At 55.8% G+C, this 19037-nt stretch overlaps 2 protein-coding genes across 5 annotated transcripts in view; one reads left to right on the plus strand and one right to left on the minus strand.

Moving 5' to 3' along the window:
* NAB2 (NGFI-A binding protein 2) lies at positions 1-6008 on the plus strand. Of its 3 annotated transcripts, none has more exons than XM_027542296.1 (7): positions 2-262; positions 1720-2593; positions 3034-3167; positions 3510-3561; positions 3655-3787; positions 3988-4179; positions 5154-6008. In XM_027542296.1, the coding sequence occupies exons 1-7, from the start codon at positions 180-182 to the stop codon at positions 5261-5263; spliced, it is 1578 nt and encodes a 525-aa protein (XP_027398097.1). In that variant the 5' UTR covers positions 2-179; the 3' UTR covers positions 5264-6008. The 3 variants fall into 3 exon arrangements, with proteins under 3 accessions (XP_027398099.1, XP_027398097.1, XP_027398100.1); XM_027542299.1 differs by having other exon boundaries at positions 37-262; positions 1829-2593; XM_027542298.1 differs by lacking the exon at positions 3988-4179 and having other exon boundaries at positions 1-262.
* Positions 5948-19037, minus strand: part of STAT6 (signal transducer and activator of transcription 6) — a 14187-nt gene continuing 1097 nt past the window's right edge. The window contains exons 2-22 of one of the 2 annotated variants that reach the window (XM_027542295.1): positions 16562-16698; positions 16012-16150; positions 15664-15747; positions 15125-15263; positions 14970-15022; positions 14649-14797; positions 13941-14072; positions 13618-13806; positions 13195-13282; positions 12946-13068; positions 12207-12299; positions 11664-11870; positions 10381-10475; positions 10148-10284; positions 9681-9827; positions 9394-9457; positions 9178-9288; positions 8545-8637; positions 7695-7760; positions 7456-7584; positions 5948-7365 (exon numbers count right to left, since the gene is read on the minus strand). In XM_027542295.1, the coding sequence (XP_027398096.1) occupies positions 7176-7365; positions 7456-7584; positions 7695-7760; positions 8545-8637; positions 9178-9288; positions 9394-9457; positions 9681-9827; positions 10148-10284; positions 10381-10475; positions 11664-11870; positions 12207-12299; positions 12946-13068; positions 13195-13282; positions 13618-13806; positions 13941-14072; positions 14649-14797; positions 14970-15022; positions 15125-15263; positions 15664-15747; positions 16012-16150; positions 16562-16677 (2544 nt within the window). In that variant the 5' untranslated portion in view covers positions 16678-16698 and the 3' untranslated portion in view covers positions 5948-7175. Of the gene's footprint in view, positions 7366-7455; positions 7594-7694; positions 7761-8544; positions 8638-9177; positions 9289-9393; positions 9458-9680; positions 9828-10147; positions 10285-10380; positions 10476-11663; positions 11871-12206; positions 12300-12945; positions 13069-13194; positions 13283-13617; positions 13807-13940; positions 14073-14648; positions 14798-14969; positions 15023-15124; positions 15264-15663; positions 15748-16011; positions 16151-16561; positions 16699-19037 lie in introns of both variants that reach the window. The other variant, XM_027542294.1, reaches the window with a different exon arrangement.

The raw sequence follows: 19037 nt of genomic DNA on the forward strand, positions 1-19037 counted from the left end.
GAGGGGGGGGGGCAGAGGCACAGACAGAGGCGCGGAGGCTCGGAGAGAGGAGACGTGGAGGGAGGGACGGAGCCCGGACAGCGGCGGACACGGCCTCGCGCGCAGGGAAGAGCGCAGCGCGCACCAGGCGCTGAGTGCCGGGCACTGAGAAGGGCACCCCGGGTGGTCTCCAGCCGTCCATGCACAGAGCTGCCTCCCCCACAGCCGAGCAGCCGCCGGGCGGAGGGGACAGCGCCCGCCGGACCCCGCAGCCCAGACTCAAGTTAGTGGGCAAAGGGAAGCGGCGGGGAGTGGAGATGGGTGGAGCTGGACTCGGGAGAGGGGTCCGGAGGGCGGAGGTCGAGGAGAGGACGAGGGGAAGCGGGACGGGGGTGGGGGGTGGAGACTGACGGAAAGGGGGTGCGTCTTCGAATTAGGGGGCCCAGGGAGCAGACAGAGATCTGATGCAACTGGAAAGACTAGAGAAAGAATAGTACCTAATTCTCCATCGCCCGTTTATTTTGGGGGCATGACCTGGCATGTGAGCCCCCTGCAAAGAATGTGGGGGCTCCCAGGCGGCAGGGGAAGCCTTGGGGCTCTAGCTGACAATAGTGCCGGCGGAGGGCCGCTCAGCTGGCTCAGCGCGTCATTGGTACCGAGCGCGCGGCTCCGGGATCCGGGATCAGCCGGCGCCTTTGAACCAAGAGAGCATCAGAGGAGCTTTGCAGAAGCGGGGCAAGCCTTAGGCGTCTGTTCATTTCTGTAGCTTTATTTACAGAGTGAGGAGGGGAGTTTCGATGTACAACCCCTCCCTCAAGAGGCCTTGAATCGCTCCCCCACAACACTTAAAGATGTGGGTGGAAAAATGAAGGAGAGAAGGGTAGGCGGGAGGCCCCCCCGGCGGTTTTCGCCCACAGACGCTACCACTGTGGGAGTGTGTGGGGGCGGACCGGGCCCCAGAGCAGAACAATTGAGGCACCCCTCCCCTCCCCCGTGCCTGAGCTGAAGGGATGGCTCTACCTATGGAGCAGGTGGGAAGGTCACTGCTGGGAGAGGGACCAACTGAGGGGCCCTGGGCAGTCTGGAAGGTAGGGGAGGTCCTGGGGAGAGAGAGCAAGAAGGTGCAAAGAATGCCTAAGCCGTGGGAAAAGCTGAGCAGGGGTGGGAAAAGGGAGCAGAGGATGGATGGTCTGCCTGGCTCACAGTGAGAAAGTGCAGGGGAAGGGGCCACACCTCTCCTGCTCAGCCACATGAGCAGGATGCCACCAGGGAATAAAGCTGGCCAGCAGTGGTCCTAGTTTCCCCTGTAGGGAGGACAAGGATCCTATGTTCATTAACTTTGTATTGTTAAGACGGCTAGGTGTGTAGGGTGGAAGGTGAGGATGGTGTTCTGGAAGAGACATTGGTCCAGCTAATCCAGGGGTGTACTGACTGGCCTCATACTCATGGTCTCCTTGCCCGAGATCACAAAAGTAAAAGCTGAGGATAGGGGAGCTTGGAGCCTTTGACTCCCACAAAGACCAGTCTGGCTTCTGGTACTTCTAGCCAGTCTGGGATAGCACTGCTTCTGAGCAGTGGCTGGTTCGCCTAGTCTGTGCTCAAGTCTCAGCAGAGAGAGCATTCAAAAGAGGGGAAGAGAAGCAGGCAGGAAAGAGAAGACAATTGTGAGGGTGGGTTGGTACCCAGCAGGGAACTTGCACTTACTGCCCCCCCCCCCCACCTTGTGCGCCTCCTTCCCAGGCCCAGTTCCCGAGCCATGGCCCTGCCTCGGACCCTGGGGGAGCTGCAGCTGTACCGGGTCCTGCAGCGTGCCAACCTTCTTTCCTACTACGAGACCTTCATCCAGCAGGGAGGGGACGACGTGCAGCAGCTGTGCGAGGCGGGGGAGGAGGAGTTCCTGGAGATCATGGCGCTCGTGGGCATGGCCACTAAGCCCCTCCACGTCCGACGCCTGCAGAAGGCACTGAGAGAGTGGGCCACCAACCCAGGGCTTTTCAGCCAGCCCGTGCCTGCGGTGCCTGTCTCCAGCATCCCACTCTTCAAGATCTCTGAGACGGCGGGGACCCGGAAAGGGAGCATGAGCAATGGGCATGGCAGCCCGGGGGAAAAGGCGGGCAGTGCCCGCAGTTTTAGCCCCAAGAGCCCCCTTGAACTTGGAGAGAAGCTGTCACCATTGCCTGGGGGACCTGGGGCGGGGGACCCCCGGATCTGGCCAGGCCGGAGCACTCCAGAGTCCGATGTCGGGGCAGGAGGAGAAGAGGAGGCTGGCTCACCCCCATTTTCCCCACCGGCAGGGGGAGGCGGCCCTGAGGGGACTGGGGCTGGGGGGCTGGCAGCAGCTGGGACTGGGGGTGGTCCGGATCGACTGGAGCCAGAGATGGTGCGCATGGTGGTGGAGAGCGTGGAGAGGATCTTCCGAAGCTTCCCAAGAGGGGATGCTGGGGAGGTGACATCCCTGCTGAAGCTGAACAAGAAGCTGGCACGGAGCGTGGGCCACATCTTTGAGATGGACGATAATGACAGCCAGAAGGAAGAGGAGATCCGCAAATACAGCATCATCTATGGCCGCTTTGACTCCAAGCGGCGGGAGGGCAAGCAGCTCAGCCTGCACGAGGTGAGGACCCCAGCCTGCCAGGATTGCCTGGGACATCTAGAGCTTGACCTGCTTACCTCTGAGAATCCTCACATTTGGCGAGTCTGTTTCATTGCCCCATAAACAGGACCCAAAGTCCTGATCCCCTCCTCCACCAACCCCAGCTGCTGCTGTGCCTCCCTGCTCAACTGAGGGGGATGCAGACACACAGGCAAAAGCCCAACTGTCCAGTTCCATGCCACCCAGGACCCCACAGGATTGGAGGAGGCCCCTGGCATTCATAGGAAGCTCTGGGTGCTGCCCTCTGTCTTCCTCCCCCAGGAAACTCCTGGTAGTGTCAGAAACCCAACCAAGCATCTCATGGATGGTCTCATTTGTCTGATGGAGAAGGGGAGGGAGGAGGTCTGGGCAAGGTAGTGGGTGAGTCAGGATTCTGACTGCTCTGGTGGTCCTCTTCACAGCTGACCATCAACGAGGCTGCTGCCCAGTTCTGCATGAGGGACAACACCCTCTTACTGCGGAGGGTGGAACTCTTCTCCCTGTCCCGCCAAGTGGCCCGAGAGAGCACCTACCTGTCCTCCTTGAAGGGTTCCAGGTGAGACCCCCTTCTCTAGGTTCTTCCTCGATCAGATTCCTGTGCCTAGGAACTGGGTCACATCCTGCCTTCCCGTTCAGGTGCCTTTCATCCTGCTTCCCACCTGCCTTGCTTTGACCAAGTCCACATGTGTGAGGTCCAGCCCCTTTTCCACTTGTCTGAGGTCTGGCCCCCCTCCCATCCATCTCAGACCCCCTCGCCCCCTGCAGGAATGGCGCCTAAGCTGGATACACCTGCTTAGCTAGACTCTTTCCAGATTCTGGAAACAATGCATTTTAGATTCTGTGTCTGCCACGTGTCTCTCCCCAGCCTCACTGTCCTTGTTCCTCTCAATCTTTGCAGGCTCCACCCTGAAGAACTGGGAGGCCCCCCACTGAAGAAACTGAAACAAGAGGTGGGTTTTCCAGGGCAAACATCGGGGGTTAAGGCAGCCATCCCCAGCCCACTCCCTTCCCAGTCCTCATTTTCTTATTTGGGGCATCCACAGGTTGGAGAACAAAGTCACTCTGAAATCCAGCAGCCTCCTCCCGGCCCTGAATCCTATGCTCCCCCATTCCGCCCCAGCCTGGAGGAGGACAGCGCCAGTCTGTCTGGGGAGAGCCTGGATGGGCACTTGCAGGGTGAGTGTGCATCACAGCCCTTCTTACTGTGGGGGTAGAGGGCACGGGAGGAGGGCACCAGGAGGCAACTGCCTGGAGTGGGGTTGGGAGGCCTGGCCGGATAGGAGCCAGTGGACCTGGGCCTATGGGCCTGGCTGTGTGGTTGAGGGTGGGGGTTCTGTTGCTGTGGCCCCTTACCTGACCCGTGCCCATGCCCGCAGCTGTGGGGTCATGTCCAAGGCTGACGCCGCCCCCTGCTGACCTGCCTCTGGCATTGCCAGCCCACGGGCTGTGGAGCCGCCACATCCTGCAGCAGACACTGATGGATGAGGGGCTGCGGCTAGCCCGCCTCGTCTCCCACGACCGCGTGGGCCGCCTCAGCCCCTGTGTGCCTGCGAAGCCACCTCTCGCAGGTGAGGCAGCCAGCAGTGCTGTCCCCAAGCACCCCACTACCCAGGCCCTACACAGCAATCCTGGTGTCCTGGGGCCAGCTGGGAGGAGGAGGGCAGGATGGTGGGGCTCCAGCCAGCCAGGCCTTTAGTTGCGGAGGAGGGACCCTGCAGGGCTATTCCCAGTAGTGAGAGTCCAACCCCTAATCTGTGAGGGGGGAACTAGGGGAGCAGGGAGACAGAATGGGGGACAAAGGGGAGCAGGAAGAGGAGAGCCACCAAGAATGGAAGCTTGGCTGGAAGTTGTGCCAATGCAAGAGGGTGGAGCAGGCGAGGAGCTGGAGTGGGGTTGCCAGCTTGGAATTGGAAGAGCCCGAAAGGGAAGGGGGATGCTTTGTGTGTGGATGGGGAGGGGGGCAGGCAAGTAGGCCGGCAGAGAGGGCCGGGCATCGGCTGGGCTGAGAGTGACGCAGCAGACAAAGCCACCAACCCTAGCTTGGTATTTTTAAACTGTGCGTGGGTGGGAAGTGGGGGTGGGGACTGAAAGAGGGGGGCTCTTCTTGGAGGAGGAGCTGGGAGGCCGACTTCCTGCATTCCCCCTGTTTTGGCTTCTAAGAAACTTGGGGGGCCCGGCAAGGTGGGTGGGGCCTGGGAGGAGGCCAGGGAAGAGTGGGGGTGGCAGAGCCTGGGAAGGGGGGGAGGGGGAGAGGTCAGAGCCAAGCCGCCCCCACAGCTCCGACAGAACCAGAAATTCCAGCAGAACGGAGGCGGGAGAGACAGAGAAGGAGAGACACACACACACAGAGACATAGAGCTACACACAGCCAGAAAGAGTAGGGGGCGCACACGCTTGGGTATGAAACCCCGGCCCCGCCCCGGACAGGAAGTGGGCCGGAGTCAGTAAACCAAGCTCATCCTCGCAGCCTTCTCCGCCCCTGCCTCTGTGTTCAGCCACCTCTATGTGCAACAGCCGCCTGACCTGGCCCTTCTCCCTGCAGAGTTCGAGGAGGGGCTTCTGGACCGATGCCCGGCCCCAGGACCGCATCCTGCGCTGGTGGAAGGTCGGAGGAACAGCGTGAAAGTGGAGGCTGAGGCCAGCCGGCAGTGAGGGGCGGACTGGCGTCCTCAGACCCCAGGCTTCTGGCTCATATAGACCCCTCTACTCTCACCCTGGCTTCTAATCACGACCCTGGATCCTTCCCCTGCCCTTCTCCTCCCTCCCCCCCCCCCCTGCCCCATGGGCATAGGACTATGGGGCTTCAAGCAATAACGAGCAGGGGCCTGGCCAGAGGACACAGGGAGGGAGCATGGCGCCCCCTCCCCCTTGCCTAGAGCAAGGAGGCGAGAACTCTGCCCCCAGGGCACTTGGGGTCCCCCTTCCCCTACACAGCACACTCCCATTCTCTCTAGTTTGAACCAGTGACATGAGCAGTTGGACTCAGTTTGGACATGGGGGAAAGGGGGACTTCTCTGGGAGGGTCCAGCAGCTAAAAATAGAAACATTTTCCCCCAGATCTGGGGGCCTTGGAACACTGGACATGCTCCTCCCCCTCTACCCCCCCATTTTTGTGCTTCTAGTTTGTTTCTTTAATTTAACAAGTGCTGCAGTTTGCCCCCCAACCCCCATCTCCCCCCCCAAGTCCTCAGCGTTCTCTCCTTCTTGCCCTCTCTAGGGGGTGTGGGGTCCCCTTCACCGGCCCCCTCGGGAGGCCTGGGTGGACTCAGGGTCTCCCTCAGCTGGGGGCTGGGCCGCAGCACCTGTCTGAGCAGTTAGAGCGTCTTTCTTTTCAGATCGTGTACAGTAGATTATTTATTTTGTTATTTTGAAATAAAATTTATTTTATGGCTTAGGATCTCTGACCCCCAAGATGGAGAAAGGTTGGCATGGGGTGGGAAGGTGGAGGGAAGCTGGCAGTGGGTGGGAGAAATAGAAAAGCAGCAGCAGGTAGGGCCCCCAGTACATCAAGGGGACCACACACCTGAGTCTGGACCCCAAATTCACACTCTGCCTCTGGGCAGGACTGGGGGTGGGGAGCCACCAAAGCTACAGCCTGATATGCAGATGTCGCAGCCACATAGACCCACGTGGGCACAATCACACCCAGAACTGAGTACATTTGGGTTAGCATATGTCCGAGAGGCCAGCATACTTGCTGGGGCCTTGTGTGCAGTATCTCATACTTGCTAACTTGTGTTGTCACACAGGCAAAGTCAGAGAGATCAATGTTCTATGAAGCCATACAACTAACATGTGTGACATCCATATATTACATGTCCCAAGTGCATGCGCTTTCACCTGGCTGTACACAGACTCAGCCCTTGAACTTCTGCACAATCTCACACACGTATCCTGAAGTCTCCAGTTGACTGACAAGAATCTGGAGCTGGTTGGGACTTTTTTTTTAATCTGGGCAAAAGCCACATCTGTTACCAAATGTACAGACCCCACCCCACCTCCCTCCCAGGGTCTCCTGAACTGCTTCCCATCTCTCCAGGGCTGGGGCCTAAGCCCATACCGCCATCCTCAGTGTGTGGAACAGATGTGTGCGTGCGTGCGTGTTTCCACCAGTGAGTGGTGAGCCCTGGCTTGGGGCAGGCGGAGAAATCCCCCTCTTGCCCGCACCTGTGCTCTTGTCCAGCCCTCTTCCTGCTGAGTGCCATCTTCCAAGGAGAGCTCTGTGTGTGGGTATGTGTGTGTGTATGTGTGTATGTGCGTGCACGCACACACACATGCGTGTGCACTGCCTGTGCAGTCATGTTGGGGCGTGTCTCACTTGGAACCTGAATTTCCCTTCCACTATCTGGAAGGGAGAGGGCAGGGGTGTGTTGGAAGGGAAGGAGTAGGTATGTTCCACCCAGTGTACCTTCTCCTGGCAGTCTTTTCCTCCTGAGCAGGGAGTGGGTGGGGAGAGGAGGACACACCCTCCCTCTCTGCTGTTGGGCAGGAGCAGGGGCAGATGCCCAGAGCAGGCCCGTGGGGGCAGGAGAGCGGTCTCTCTGGGCTCCGTCTCCAGCTGGGATCACCAACTGGGGTTAGCTCTTAGGTCCAGGTGGGACATTGAGATCCCAGACTGCCCATAGGGGGAGGGCTGCAGGAGGGGTTGGGGTCCCAAGGACCCTCCCCCTGACTCCCCTTGTCCCTCCAAGAGAAGCTTGGTAAGGTCCTGTTCAGTGGGAGGCAACAAGGGCGGGAACATGTCTTCACGGACCCTGCAGAGAGGAAGTGGAGAAGCAGTGGGATAGGCATGGTACCCACACCGCAACCCCCCACCCAGCCTCCACCCCCAGGCTGACACTCACCAGGTGCCTTGAGGGAACCCTCCCACCGGCTGGTTCAGGCAGCTGTCTTCTGCCATGGTCACATCTGAGCAGAGCAAGGGCTCAGGGCTGGACACAGCATGATCCTGAGGTGGGCACGGCAGCAGGCCCCTGCCAGCCCCAGAGAAGTAAATGAGGTGGTGGGGGGGGTCAGGGTGGGGTTGAGGCTGGGAATGAATGAGGAGCTTGAGCTCAGGATGGGGGCGGGGGTGGTCACTCACTGCGGGTGAGGTTGGTCAAAGGGCAGGCTCATCTGGCTCAGGTTGGGAGGCATCGGCAGGTGAGGTCTGGAAGCAGGAAGAGGAGGGTACAGTTAAAGGAAAGCTGGTCCAGGGCAGCTGTTGCAAAGTCAAGCCCATTGAGTAAGGAAACTATTTCCAGTTCCTCATCCTGATGGTATCACCTTGGGCAAGTCATTTCTACCTGTGAATTTGGTCCTCTTCTCTGTATAAATGTTATTATATGCACTGGGGACTGAAGCGGGGGACAGAGGAAGGATACATTAGCTAATTTCTGAACTCTGCTGGTTCTACGATCCCACCTCTACCTCAACTCCTATGGGGGGAAGATGTCCTGCTTTGACTGAGAGTCAGTAAACACCTGAGTGCTACCTGGAGAACAAAAATGTCTATTCCACTTCCAGGCCAGAATGATAAATATATACAAATCAAGGTAACAGAAAAAGGACAGTAGGTTTAGGAGGCAGGAGAGAGAATACTAATACTTGCATAGCTCTTACCAGGAGCTGGGTTCTATGTTTAGCTTTATACATATTACTAACTCAAATTAACCTTCACAATAATCCTGTGAAGCAGGTATTATTATCATCATTATTCCATTTTACAGATGAGGCATTAGAGTTAAGTAACTTGCCCAAAGTCAGCAAGTGGTGGAGCTGGAATTTGAACCCGGATCTTAACTATTAACACCTCAATGGAGTGGACAGAAGAGACACAGGCATTGGCTTTGTGCCACCCTTTTCTCATTGAAGAGCCTCTCTTCACAAATACAAGTGCCAATCCCCACTGCAGGGGGTGACCCAACCCATTCCCCAGAGGTGACCCCACTTACTCCTGGAAGGCTGGCAACATATTGACTGATTCTTCCCGGGGGAGGGCTGGATATGAGGGGATGGAGTGAGAGCGTGGTGGGTACACTTGGGGCCTAAGGAAAGAAAGCAGACTCTTGAGGCCAGCCCTTCTCCTGGACACTCCCAATCCCCTACCCAGGAATCCTGGGGCTTCCCTGGGGGCTCAATGGTAAAGAATCCACCTGCCAATGCAGGAGACATGGGTTTGATTCCTGTTGCAAGAAGATCCCACGTGCCATGGAACAACTAAACCTGTGCACCACAGCTACTGAGCCTATGCTCTAGAGCCCAGAAGCTGCAACTGCTGAAGCCCATTAGCCCTAGAGCCCACGCTCTGCAACAAGAAAAGTCACTGCCATGAGAAACCTGCGCACCGCAACTAAAGAGTAGCCCCCACTCGCCTCAACTAGAGAAAAAGCCTGCACAGCAAGGAAGACCCAGCAGAGCCAAAAATAAAATAGGTTTTTAAAATTCTATTTTTAAAAGAAAGTTGGGGGATCCCTTTCAAGCAAAGGAAATTCCCTACTTCAACCCCCAGTGCCAACTCTCCCCATGCCCATGCTGAATGCCTGCTGGCACAGATCACTCCCAGTTCTATCTCTCAAGCTTCTTACACCATATCTGGGCCGAGCTGCAGGTTCATGGAGGAATCAGGGGCCATTCCAAGATCGTAAGAGGGCACCATGGTAGGCATTTGGGGCTCTGGGGTGGGAAGTGGCTGGTCCCTGGAGGAGGGGAGGAGGCATGTGTGACTGACCAGGGGTTGATGCCACACTTCCTGCTTACAAATAAGTATCAAGCCTGCCCTCCATCCACACCAGCACACTCACCTTTCCACAGTCATCTTGATTGTAGCTGGGACATAACCCCTGCCATCCTTACCCATCTGCTCAGCTATTGTGGGGAGGAAAGGAGAGCCATGGAATGCTTCCGGGTTAGGGAGGAAGGGAGCTAGAAAAGGTGAGCATGGATGATGGGCAGGGTCCAGAAGCAGGGAAATGACAATGGAGGAAGAAGTCAGGGATGACACACAGCAGGTGGGGTGGGGGCAACCAGGAGCAGGGAGGAGGCGGACCACAGAAGGAGTCAGAGCTGCCAGCCCCGGCTCACAGCTCACGTTTGTAGTGGCTCCGGAAAGCCTCATCCTTGGGTTTCTTGGGGTAGAGGTTTTTGAGCTGAGCGAGGTCCCGGATTCGGTCCCCAAGTGAGCGAATGGACAGGTCTTTGGCAGAGAATGGCTGGATATTCTCTATCTGTGGGGAGCCTACATAAGGAATGAGGCCATGAGTCCCCTCTGTCCAGACTTAATTCCCCTTCCCCAACCTACCCCGATGGTTGGACTCATTCTCAATCTACCAAGGTAAGGAGAGGAAGAGCTGGTGTGAGGGTCCCACCAGTCCCCATTCCCACCAAACTCCAAGTGAGAAGGTAGAAGTTTAGGCCACAGAAGGAAGAAGAGAAGTTGAACCTAAGGAAGAACTTCCTGAAGATCACGGTTGGCATCAAAGAAGGCCAGGACCTTTCTCAGAAGAAACCCCTGAGGGCACAGGCACAGAGGCAGAGGACTGGCTGGGGTGACCTCACCATCCTGGCCTCGGATGACGTGGGCAATGGTGATGCCCCCAATCTCTGAGTCACTGAATCGAAGGAGGAAGGTTCCATCAGGCTCGTTGAGAAGAAGGCTAGTGACGTACTGTTTGCTGATGAAGCCAATGATCAACCTGGCCAGGATGAAGGAGAGGTTGTGGGTGGGGGCGTAGTGTGTGGAGCAGGATCTGGAGGCCCAGATCCTCAGGTTACCTGGGGCAGGGACTCACCGGTCTGACCAGTAGCTCCGGAGACAGCGTTTGGTGAGATCCAGGACACCATCAAACCACTGCCAAAAGGTGAAGCCACGACCCAGCAGGATCTCCTGTGGGGAGAGGGGAGCCGGTGTGAGCACAAGAGGGCCAGAGCGGGAGCCTGGCTAGGCCAGCCACTGGGCTGTGAGTACCGACACAACAGAGTCACAGGACTGAGGGACCACCCTGCACCTGAGACCCCATCAACGACAATGGCCACACTCAAGCTTCCCATGTGTCAGGCACTAGTCCAAGCTCTTGCCATAAATTACTGTATCCGATCTTTACACATCTATGGATGAAGATCCCATGAGTATCCCATCTTACAGATGAAGAAATGAAAGCCTAGAAAGATCAAATAACTTGCTTCTTACACAACCAGTGAAAAGCAGAGCTGGGATTTAGTCCAGGAAGTCTGGGCTGGGCCCCCTCATAACCACTGTGCTCCACCCCCTCCTGAATGAGGCCTGGCGGAAGTGGTGTCCAGAGAAGGCAGTTTGCAGGATGTAAGTGTCCTGTTCCCTTTGCTAACACATCCTCTGGTCGTGTGGGCTTTTCTTTCTTCCTTTTTTAAAAAAGAGATCAGTACATGACAGCATTGATTCAGCTGATCTTCAACCAAGACACTCAGACCTCCATTTTTTCCTATTTTTGTAACAGATCCAGTCCTGAGCCACCTTATTTTGGGGGCAGTAAAATGTGGTAGCTAAAATCAAGAGTCAGAAATATGGCCTCACTTACTGGGAGGCCTTGGAGAAACTACTTAACATCTCTGAGCCGGTTCATCCTCTATAAAATGGGTGTAATAGTACCTACCTTAAAGAGCTATTGTGATGATTAAGTGAGATAGCATACATATAGTGCTCAAGTACAATCTGGCATATCCTAAGCTGTCAACGCATGGTTGCTGGTGTTATTGCATTTGTCCCTGTGGGATTTTGTCCTGGTTTTTACAATAAGAACTATTTTCCCAATGGGTCAAAGTCATTTTGAATCAAAGCTGTGTTTACACACAGTCTGGGTGAGTCATGCAAATCACTAGCAAAAGGGAAGACAGAGGGCCCCCAGACAAAAACTAGGGGGATGCCAGAGAGCCAAGGGGTTTTCCTGCCTGGGCCAGGGCAGAGGCCCTCCTGATGAACATGGCAGGGCACTGTGAAAATCCTAGTGGTTGGTTCCTGGGCAGAGGTTGGGGAGGCCCTGAGTGCCCCAGGGATGAAGCGCTTGGGGGTGGGAGGTCCAAAGGGCAAGGGAATGACCTTGTTGAACTGTGACCAGGACACAGAACGGTGCTGGAAGGCCTCTATACTGAGGCTGTTGTCATTGAAGATCTTCTGGGCCAGGAAGAGGAAGTGCTCTGGGAGTAACCCCCGGTTGGTCCCCACTTCAGCCATGAACTTGAGGTTCAGAGTTTCACACATCTTCTCCCAGGGCACCCGCTCAGCCACCACAAAGGGCACGCGGTCCTGGGAGGGGAGGGGAGAAGGTGAGGGAGCCTCAGGCTGACGTAGCCATTCCTCATCAGAAGGGCCTGCATCCTCCCCCTCTCCCCAAGACTGTCCCTCCCCAGCCTTGTCCCCCTGAGTCTGCCCAAGAAAAATGGTGCTTTTCCAACAGTAGTCTAAGGTGCTACCACAGAATCGGTGTTAAGATTAGCACGAAAGGAGGTCAGAAGGACAGAAACAAAGTCCATGAGAAGGAGTTATGGTCACTCTCATGTGGACATACCAGCCACCCCACCAGCCTGCACCCACCCGCCAGGTTATAGCCCCTCCTCCCCCCAACTCCGGGTCTTGTCTCACCATCTCAGAGAAGGCATTGTCCCACAGGATGGTGGCTTTGGCATTATTGTCTTGGTTGCCATGGACGATGACCACCAGGGGCAGAGACAGGGCCTGAAGCGGGTGAGGAAAGGGAGCTCTTGGTACTGGGGGACAAGGGGCCTCTGCAGAGGGCTGGCTCTGAGGATACCCGGAAGCTCCTGAACTCCCACCACACAGTTAAAAATTTGTGGTGTGTGAACGAGTGCTTTCTGAAGCTGAATTATGGCCTCCCTGCTGAGATGTGGTGAGGAGTCAGTGCTATGGAGTCAGACCTCCAGGTTTCAAATACCAGCTCCAACATTCAGGAGCTGTGTGACCCAGGCTAAGTACTCAATCTCTGTGTTTCAGTGTTCTCATCTGTAAAATGAGGCTAGTAAGAATAACTCCCTCATAATGTTAACTGTGCAAACCCTGTGTGTGTGTGCATGCGTATGACTTAAAACAGTGCCCTGGTCTAAGAAAAGTGCTTCAATGCCTTAGCCATTGGCATGGCTAAGGAAAATAGTTCTTATTGCAAAAACTGGGACACAGTCCCACAGGGCCATATGCAATAACACACACCGTCATTCCCTGGAGTGTGCACTTGAGTTCTCGTCCTCCCCACTCCCGCTGGAGCCCCCACATGCGTGAACCCCAGACCCACAGGGTACAGGGCATTCATGAGGAATGAGGATCCAGGCCTCCGTGTGTGGCCAGGGCACCTGGGACTCAAGCTCACCTGGAGCTGGATGGGGAGTTTGTTAGGGCCAAGCGTGAGGCTGGTGGAGAAGAGCACAGCGCACTTCTCCTCGGTGACAGACTCGGTGCCCTTCCGCTCACACCGCTTGATTTTCTTCAGAAGCTGGGGGAAGGGGTGAGAGCGAGGAGGATGAAGGCAGAAACTGCTTCTCCTGGGCTCCCCACACCCTCTCGAGGACACTTGCCTGGCCTGAGGACGCCCACCCACTGCTCCCCAAAGGCCTCTCACCAGGTTCTTGAACAGCGCAGAGCAGCAGTTCCCAGGAATGCTGTTCTCCAGGGGCACGGTGTTGTTGATGATTTCTCCGGTGCTTTCTCTGCCAGGGCAAGTCAGAGAGGGGCTCATCCCGATTGGCCCAGGAGTGGCAGGAGCTTGAGTGCACAGGTGAATGGCCTAGACTATTGGTCCCTAATCTCTATCTCCCTACTTGGGTTCTTGAGGGAGAAACCCCCATCTTAGCCAAATCAGGACGCTTCCACCCCATTCCAGCACTGGTGGGTCCCTCCCCTTCCTCTCGCTTGACTGTTATACAGGGCCCCCATACCCCATGGCCCTGCCTCCCCATCATCACCCAGCCCCCTTCACTGTGCCGGTCTCCCAGGCCCCTCTGGCCTCCATCTCCCACTCAGGCCCTCTCCAGCCCCAGCTTACGCTCCAGCTCCGGGCCCCTGGGGCATGCTCAGCTCCCTCGCCTGCTTCTCCGTGACCATGTCGGCCCTGACCAGCGGAGGCTTGGCTGGGGCCCCCAGGAACCTCAGGCCCAGCAGGAATCGAACTCCGGCCTGGAACTTGGTCTGAGTCTTCAGAACCTGGGGGGGCTGCTTTTCCACCAGGAAAGAGCTGGGAGGAGTAAGGAAGACACAGGGAAGTGAACAGCTGGGTCCCTCTGGGCGCCACTGCCCCCCCCCTCACCACAACTCTGACCCTCCTGTTTCCTTGGGGTCTGCTCTCCATCCAGGCAGGGGGGCTCATACCTGGTGACGAGTGTGCGCAGGACTTCATCCAGTCGGCTAATCAGCGCTGCCCGGGTCTTGGGATCAAGCTCCCCACCAGCTGCCCCCACCTCCTGCTGCAGCTGGGAATAAATGTCCACCAGGCTCTCACACCTGGGGCCAGGACCGTGGTCAGGGGGCGCAGTCTTCCAGCCTGCTCCCGGCCCAGACCGCCCCTCACCCCTCAACCCAGGAAGAAAGCAGGATAGTGTGTGTGGAGGGTTAGGGATGAGCAGTGGGTGTGACAGCAAGGCACTGGGGCTGAAGGGGTGGTGGGACGCGCCTTGGCTCTGGGGCAAGGTTCCCGCTTAGTGCCTGGAAGCTCTGTTGAAACGAGCTGCCCTTTCCCCAGGGGTCTGATACCCAGGTCTGAGGCCAGCACGCACGATGCTTTTGCGCATATTGAAAGATACCCTGCCAATAAACGAAAAGGACTTCCCAGCCCTCTGGGCATGGAGCTCGAAGAGAAAAGTATAGATTGGAGGAATGCCTGCTCATGCCGGGTCAGCCTGGTGCGTGTGTGCAAGACATGACCTGAACAACAGTATGGGTGGCTCTGCTGGAACTGGCTTCTCCAAGTCTTGGCCCACCCCGAGACCCTCTGGCCTGGTTTCTCTCTCTCACACCTCCAGCAGGGAGAGCAGATGTCCACCCCCAGCGCATCCCGCTTCCCTGTCAGCCCTTCCCCACCTCTCTTGTAGTGGAGCCAGGCTCTCCTCAAAGGGTGCACCATTCCCTGCCAGCTGCTGTTGCCGCTTCCATATCTGGATCCTCTTCAGCACCAGAGCCTGAGCAGCTTCCAGCTCACCAACAGTCTCCTGCAGCAGCGTGACCAGGGCCTGTGGGCAGGTGGGGCCTGAGCCGGAGCCACACGCTTCCTCTTTGCCCAGCTCTGGAGGGTAAGCCTCCCTTTCTCACCTCTCAGAGGTCTACTCACCATCCCTCCACAGATCTGAGACCCTCAAAGTCTGCACTTTGAGCTCAGTCTCCACATCTCAGTCCATTACTCACCTCACTTGGCCCAGTCCCGTTGGTAGGCGTTTCTATCAAGCTGTGCAAAGACACTGAGGGTAGGGGCAAAAATCGGGGTGCAGATATATTTAAGAGGTTCAATCAGGGTTGAGATCCAAGAGGGGGTCACTCCCACACACTCCCCAGAATCCCACCTTGGCCAGCCTCAGCTCCAGGCTGCAGGGCCTCCCGGAGAAGGCGGGTCTCCCCGGCCCGGTGCTGCAGCCTCCGTAGGACTGTGTTAAACTTGAGTTCCTCCTGCTTCCAGTGGAAGGACATTGGCAGGTGGTGGAACTGCAAGGAAGGACAGGCAACAGGTGAAACACTCTGTCCATCCCTTTTCCCTCAGCCTCCACTCCCTAAAGGGGTGCCCACTGCCATGCTCTGCAGAAAATAGACCACTTCCCTTGTCTCGCTCCTTTCTCTTCCTTGACAGTTCTTCTTGACATTTTGGAATCTTCTGGAGATAACAGCTCTGTATCACTTGCCCCAGACCTCTCACTACCCTCAGTTCCTCATTGGAAGCTTCTCTGAGCTTAACTTGGGGCTCACTCTGACCCCAGGAACCTCCTTTGATCATCTTGGACCTAGAACACTGAGCTTTTCCTGAAGTTCAAATCCCTTCTAGTTTCTAATGGCTCAGGCTAAAGTTCCCAGGGGTTGAGTTGGGGTGGGAGGTGGGGTATCACAATACCTGCTCCATAACAGCTTTTTTTTCACCTTGAAGTATGTGTCTGCAAGTGGCCACCAGCTTCAGGGGGTCCCTCTGATAAATGGTCTAGAAATGAAGAGTGGTAGATGGGGTTAGCCTTGCTCTTACCCATGTCATTCTCCCTCACCAATCCCCCTCCCCATTCACACATGAACTAAAAGGCCGCACAATCATAGACTCCAGAAGTTTGCATGCATTTGCATGCTTTTAGAATCTAATTTGCCTGCTAGCTAACAGCTAACCAGAGGAATACCAATTCCCTTCCAGCATCCAATGCTCACCCCAGCTCCAGGCCCCACCCTGGCCCTGTCCCCTCCCTCCTGCGCCCACCTCCAGAGTGCTGATGTGTTGCAAGATGGTGTTCCCCTCCCCCTGCTCTCCGGCTGAGGCCTGAAGGCGCTGGACAGTGGCAGAAAGTAGGGCGCTGGCCATGTTGCAGCAGAAGGTGTCTGAGCCGACAAGGAATTCCCTGCAGGAAGATCAGGATGAGGCCACCTCAGGTCAGGGCTTCCTCGACTCTACTGCCCCTTCACCCCACAGCAAACAGCTCAGCAGCTCCTTCCTCCTCTTATCCTCCATCCAGGCCCTCCGTAGTCCTCAGCTGTGCCCCTTGTTCCCCAATTTTCCAGCTGTTGTGGGTGGTGCCCTTGGCCCAGCTCTGACCTCCCTCCTCTTTGGCTCAGGTTCCTAAGGGGGTGAGGAACTCCATATGTCAACACGCCGTAGTCTGGTTGATGCGGTACAGACTCCTGGCTAAATCTGGACCACTGCATGTACAATAATGAGTCCCAAGTCTCAAAATGGGATGAATAAAACCTAATGAGAAGGCAGGTAGGTGGGGGAGGCCCTGGGGGACTGATGGGGGGCAGCCAGGACTCACCAGGGCTGGTTCTCCAGCCAGTCACCCAGGAGATGCCGCAGGTGTTGAGGAAAGTCGACATAGAGCCGCTGCAGTTTTTCTGGGGGCATTTTGGAGACCAGACCCCACAGAGACATGATCTGGGGTTTGGAGGGTGCCTGAAGAAAAAGAGGGCTTCCCTGGTAGTTCAGAAAGTAAAGAATCTGCCTGCAATGCAGGAGACCTGGGTTTGATTCCTGGGTCAGGAAGATCTCCTAGAGAAAGGAATGGCAAAGCCACCCTAGTATTCTTGCCTGAAGAATTCCACACACAGAGGAGCTTGGTGGACTACAGTGCGTGGGGTTGTGAGACTCGGACATGACTGAGCGACTGACATTAACACTGAAGAAAAAGAACAAGGTTATTTGGAAGTTGACCTTTTCGGGCAGCCAAGGACCTCCCAGGAGAAGGCAATGGCACCCCACTCCAGTACTTTTGCCTAGAAAACCCCATGGATGGAGGAGCCTGGTAGGCTGCAGTCCATGGGGTCGCTAGAGTTGGACACGACTGAGCGACTTCACTTTCACTTTTCATTTACATGCATTGGAGAAGGAAATGGCAACCCACTCCAATGTTCTTTCCTGGAGAATCCCAGGGACGGGAAGCCTGGTTGGCTGCCACCTATGGGGTCACACAGAGTCGGACACGACTAAAGCGACGCAGCAGCAGCAGCAACAGCAGCAAGGACCTCCCATAGACAGCCCTTTCAGAGACCATCAGCACCACAACTCTCAGCCAGACTATATCAAACCAGGAACCTCTTTGGCCAAAGCCTGAAACAAGGTATTTTCTTCAACAGTAGGCATGGGGGTAATGGAGTGGGAAGAGCTGAGCTGCAGCCAGTTGGGGGAGGGGAGAGGGTAAGAGACAGGGGCAATGGGGCAGTAGGGAAAGCTCTCTGAGAGAAGGCAGAGAATGTGGGTTGTAGCTCTGATTCTGTTGGCAGGAAACCTCCCCTCGGAACTTCTCTGGTGATCCAGTGGCTAAGACTCCATGCTGCCAATGAAGGGAACAAATCCCTGATCAGGGAACTAAGATCCCACATGACCTGTGGCATGGTCAAAAGATTTTAAAAACAAATAAACAAAAAGAAACCTCCCCTCCGTGGACCTCAATCTTCTCATCTATAAAATATGAGGCTTGGGTAAAGTATGAACTTTCCAAATTTTTTAAAGAAGTAGACCGTTTTAGCCAGTTATGTAAAATTGGAATTTCTCTGTTGAAATCAAGTGTGGTAGACCTGGAATTCTACCACTTCTTGCTTCCCTCTCTCCACCTCTGGACCCCAAAGGTATCCCTAGAGAAATCCCTCAAAATTCCAGGGTTCCATGAAACAATCTGAAAACTGCCTGGCTAGATGAGGAAGAAGAAGATGGTAGAGTAATAATAGCTATTATTCATTAAGCACTTACTATGTATGGGGCATTACACTGAGCGCCTTACCTCACTAGCATCTTGCAACAATTTTTAAAATATAAAATCATCCTGTTACAGGTAGAGAAACTGAGCTCAAGGAGGTTCTCCAACTTGCCAAGGCCACTCTGCAAGCGATCTGAACCCAAGTGGGGATAAACCACCACTCTGTACCCTTAGGATCCCTTCTGGATCCAGATCTCATAATCCCAAGAGGAGGGGGGCATGGGAGGAGAACTGAAGAAGAGGAGATGGAGCAAGAGGAAGAGTAGAGAGAACTCAGGAAGGAGAAAAAGTGAGGTTAATTAGCCTTCAGAGAAAAGCAAAAAAGAGGGGCAGGGAGGCTAGAGGACTACAAGGAAGAGAAGGAAAGGGGGCAAGAGGCAAGGAGGTAGGAGAATAGGGAGGGGGTGGTTGCCTCCCCATCTAGGTGGACTGCAGGGCGGAGTGGGTAAACCAGTGGTTCCCCAGGGGTCTCTCAGTTCATGTTTCTCAAAACGTCCCTCTTCCCAGAGATGACAGAAAGGATGGGGGTGGAAACTCCCTAGGTCTCCCTCAACCCAGTTAGCCCCAAGTTCTCCTGCAGCACGTTAGCTTCTCCCCTCTCCCAGGACTCCCAAAGGAATAGAGAACAGAGAGGCCCCTTTTCTGGAGATCCGTGCTCCTCCCCAGTTCCTATATCCCCCTAACCTCTTTTCTCCCAAAGGCAGAATCCTCCCCCTCCTGCTCAGGGTCCTCTCATAGACCTTTCTCTACACCCACCTTGGGGTGGGGCACCTTTTGGTTTGTGTTTCAAACTCAAGGGAGGACTCCATTCCTCTCTTCCCTCTTTCTCTCCTGTTTCTCAGGGTGCTCAGACCTTTGACCTCTATCTCTACCCTACGGGGACCGAGGTGATCCCTAAGTCAGAGGCAGCTCCCCTTTCCTCCATATCCCCTAGATTAGGAAGAGTGACCAGCTTCCTGGCATGGCCCTGCCTTCAAATCTCCCCTACTCCATCCTCCGACAGCGAGGGGCCAGACTTTCCCCCACTCCCACCCAATAA

Source organism: Bos indicus x Bos taurus, chromosome 5 (genome assembly GCF_003369695.1).
Source record: "Bos indicus x Bos taurus breed Angus x Brahman F1 hybrid chromosome 5, Bos_hybrid_MaternalHap_v2.0, whole genome shotgun sequence".
NCBI classification, from domain to species: Eukaryota; Metazoa; Chordata; class Mammalia; order Artiodactyla; family Bovidae; genus Bos; species Bos indicus x Bos taurus.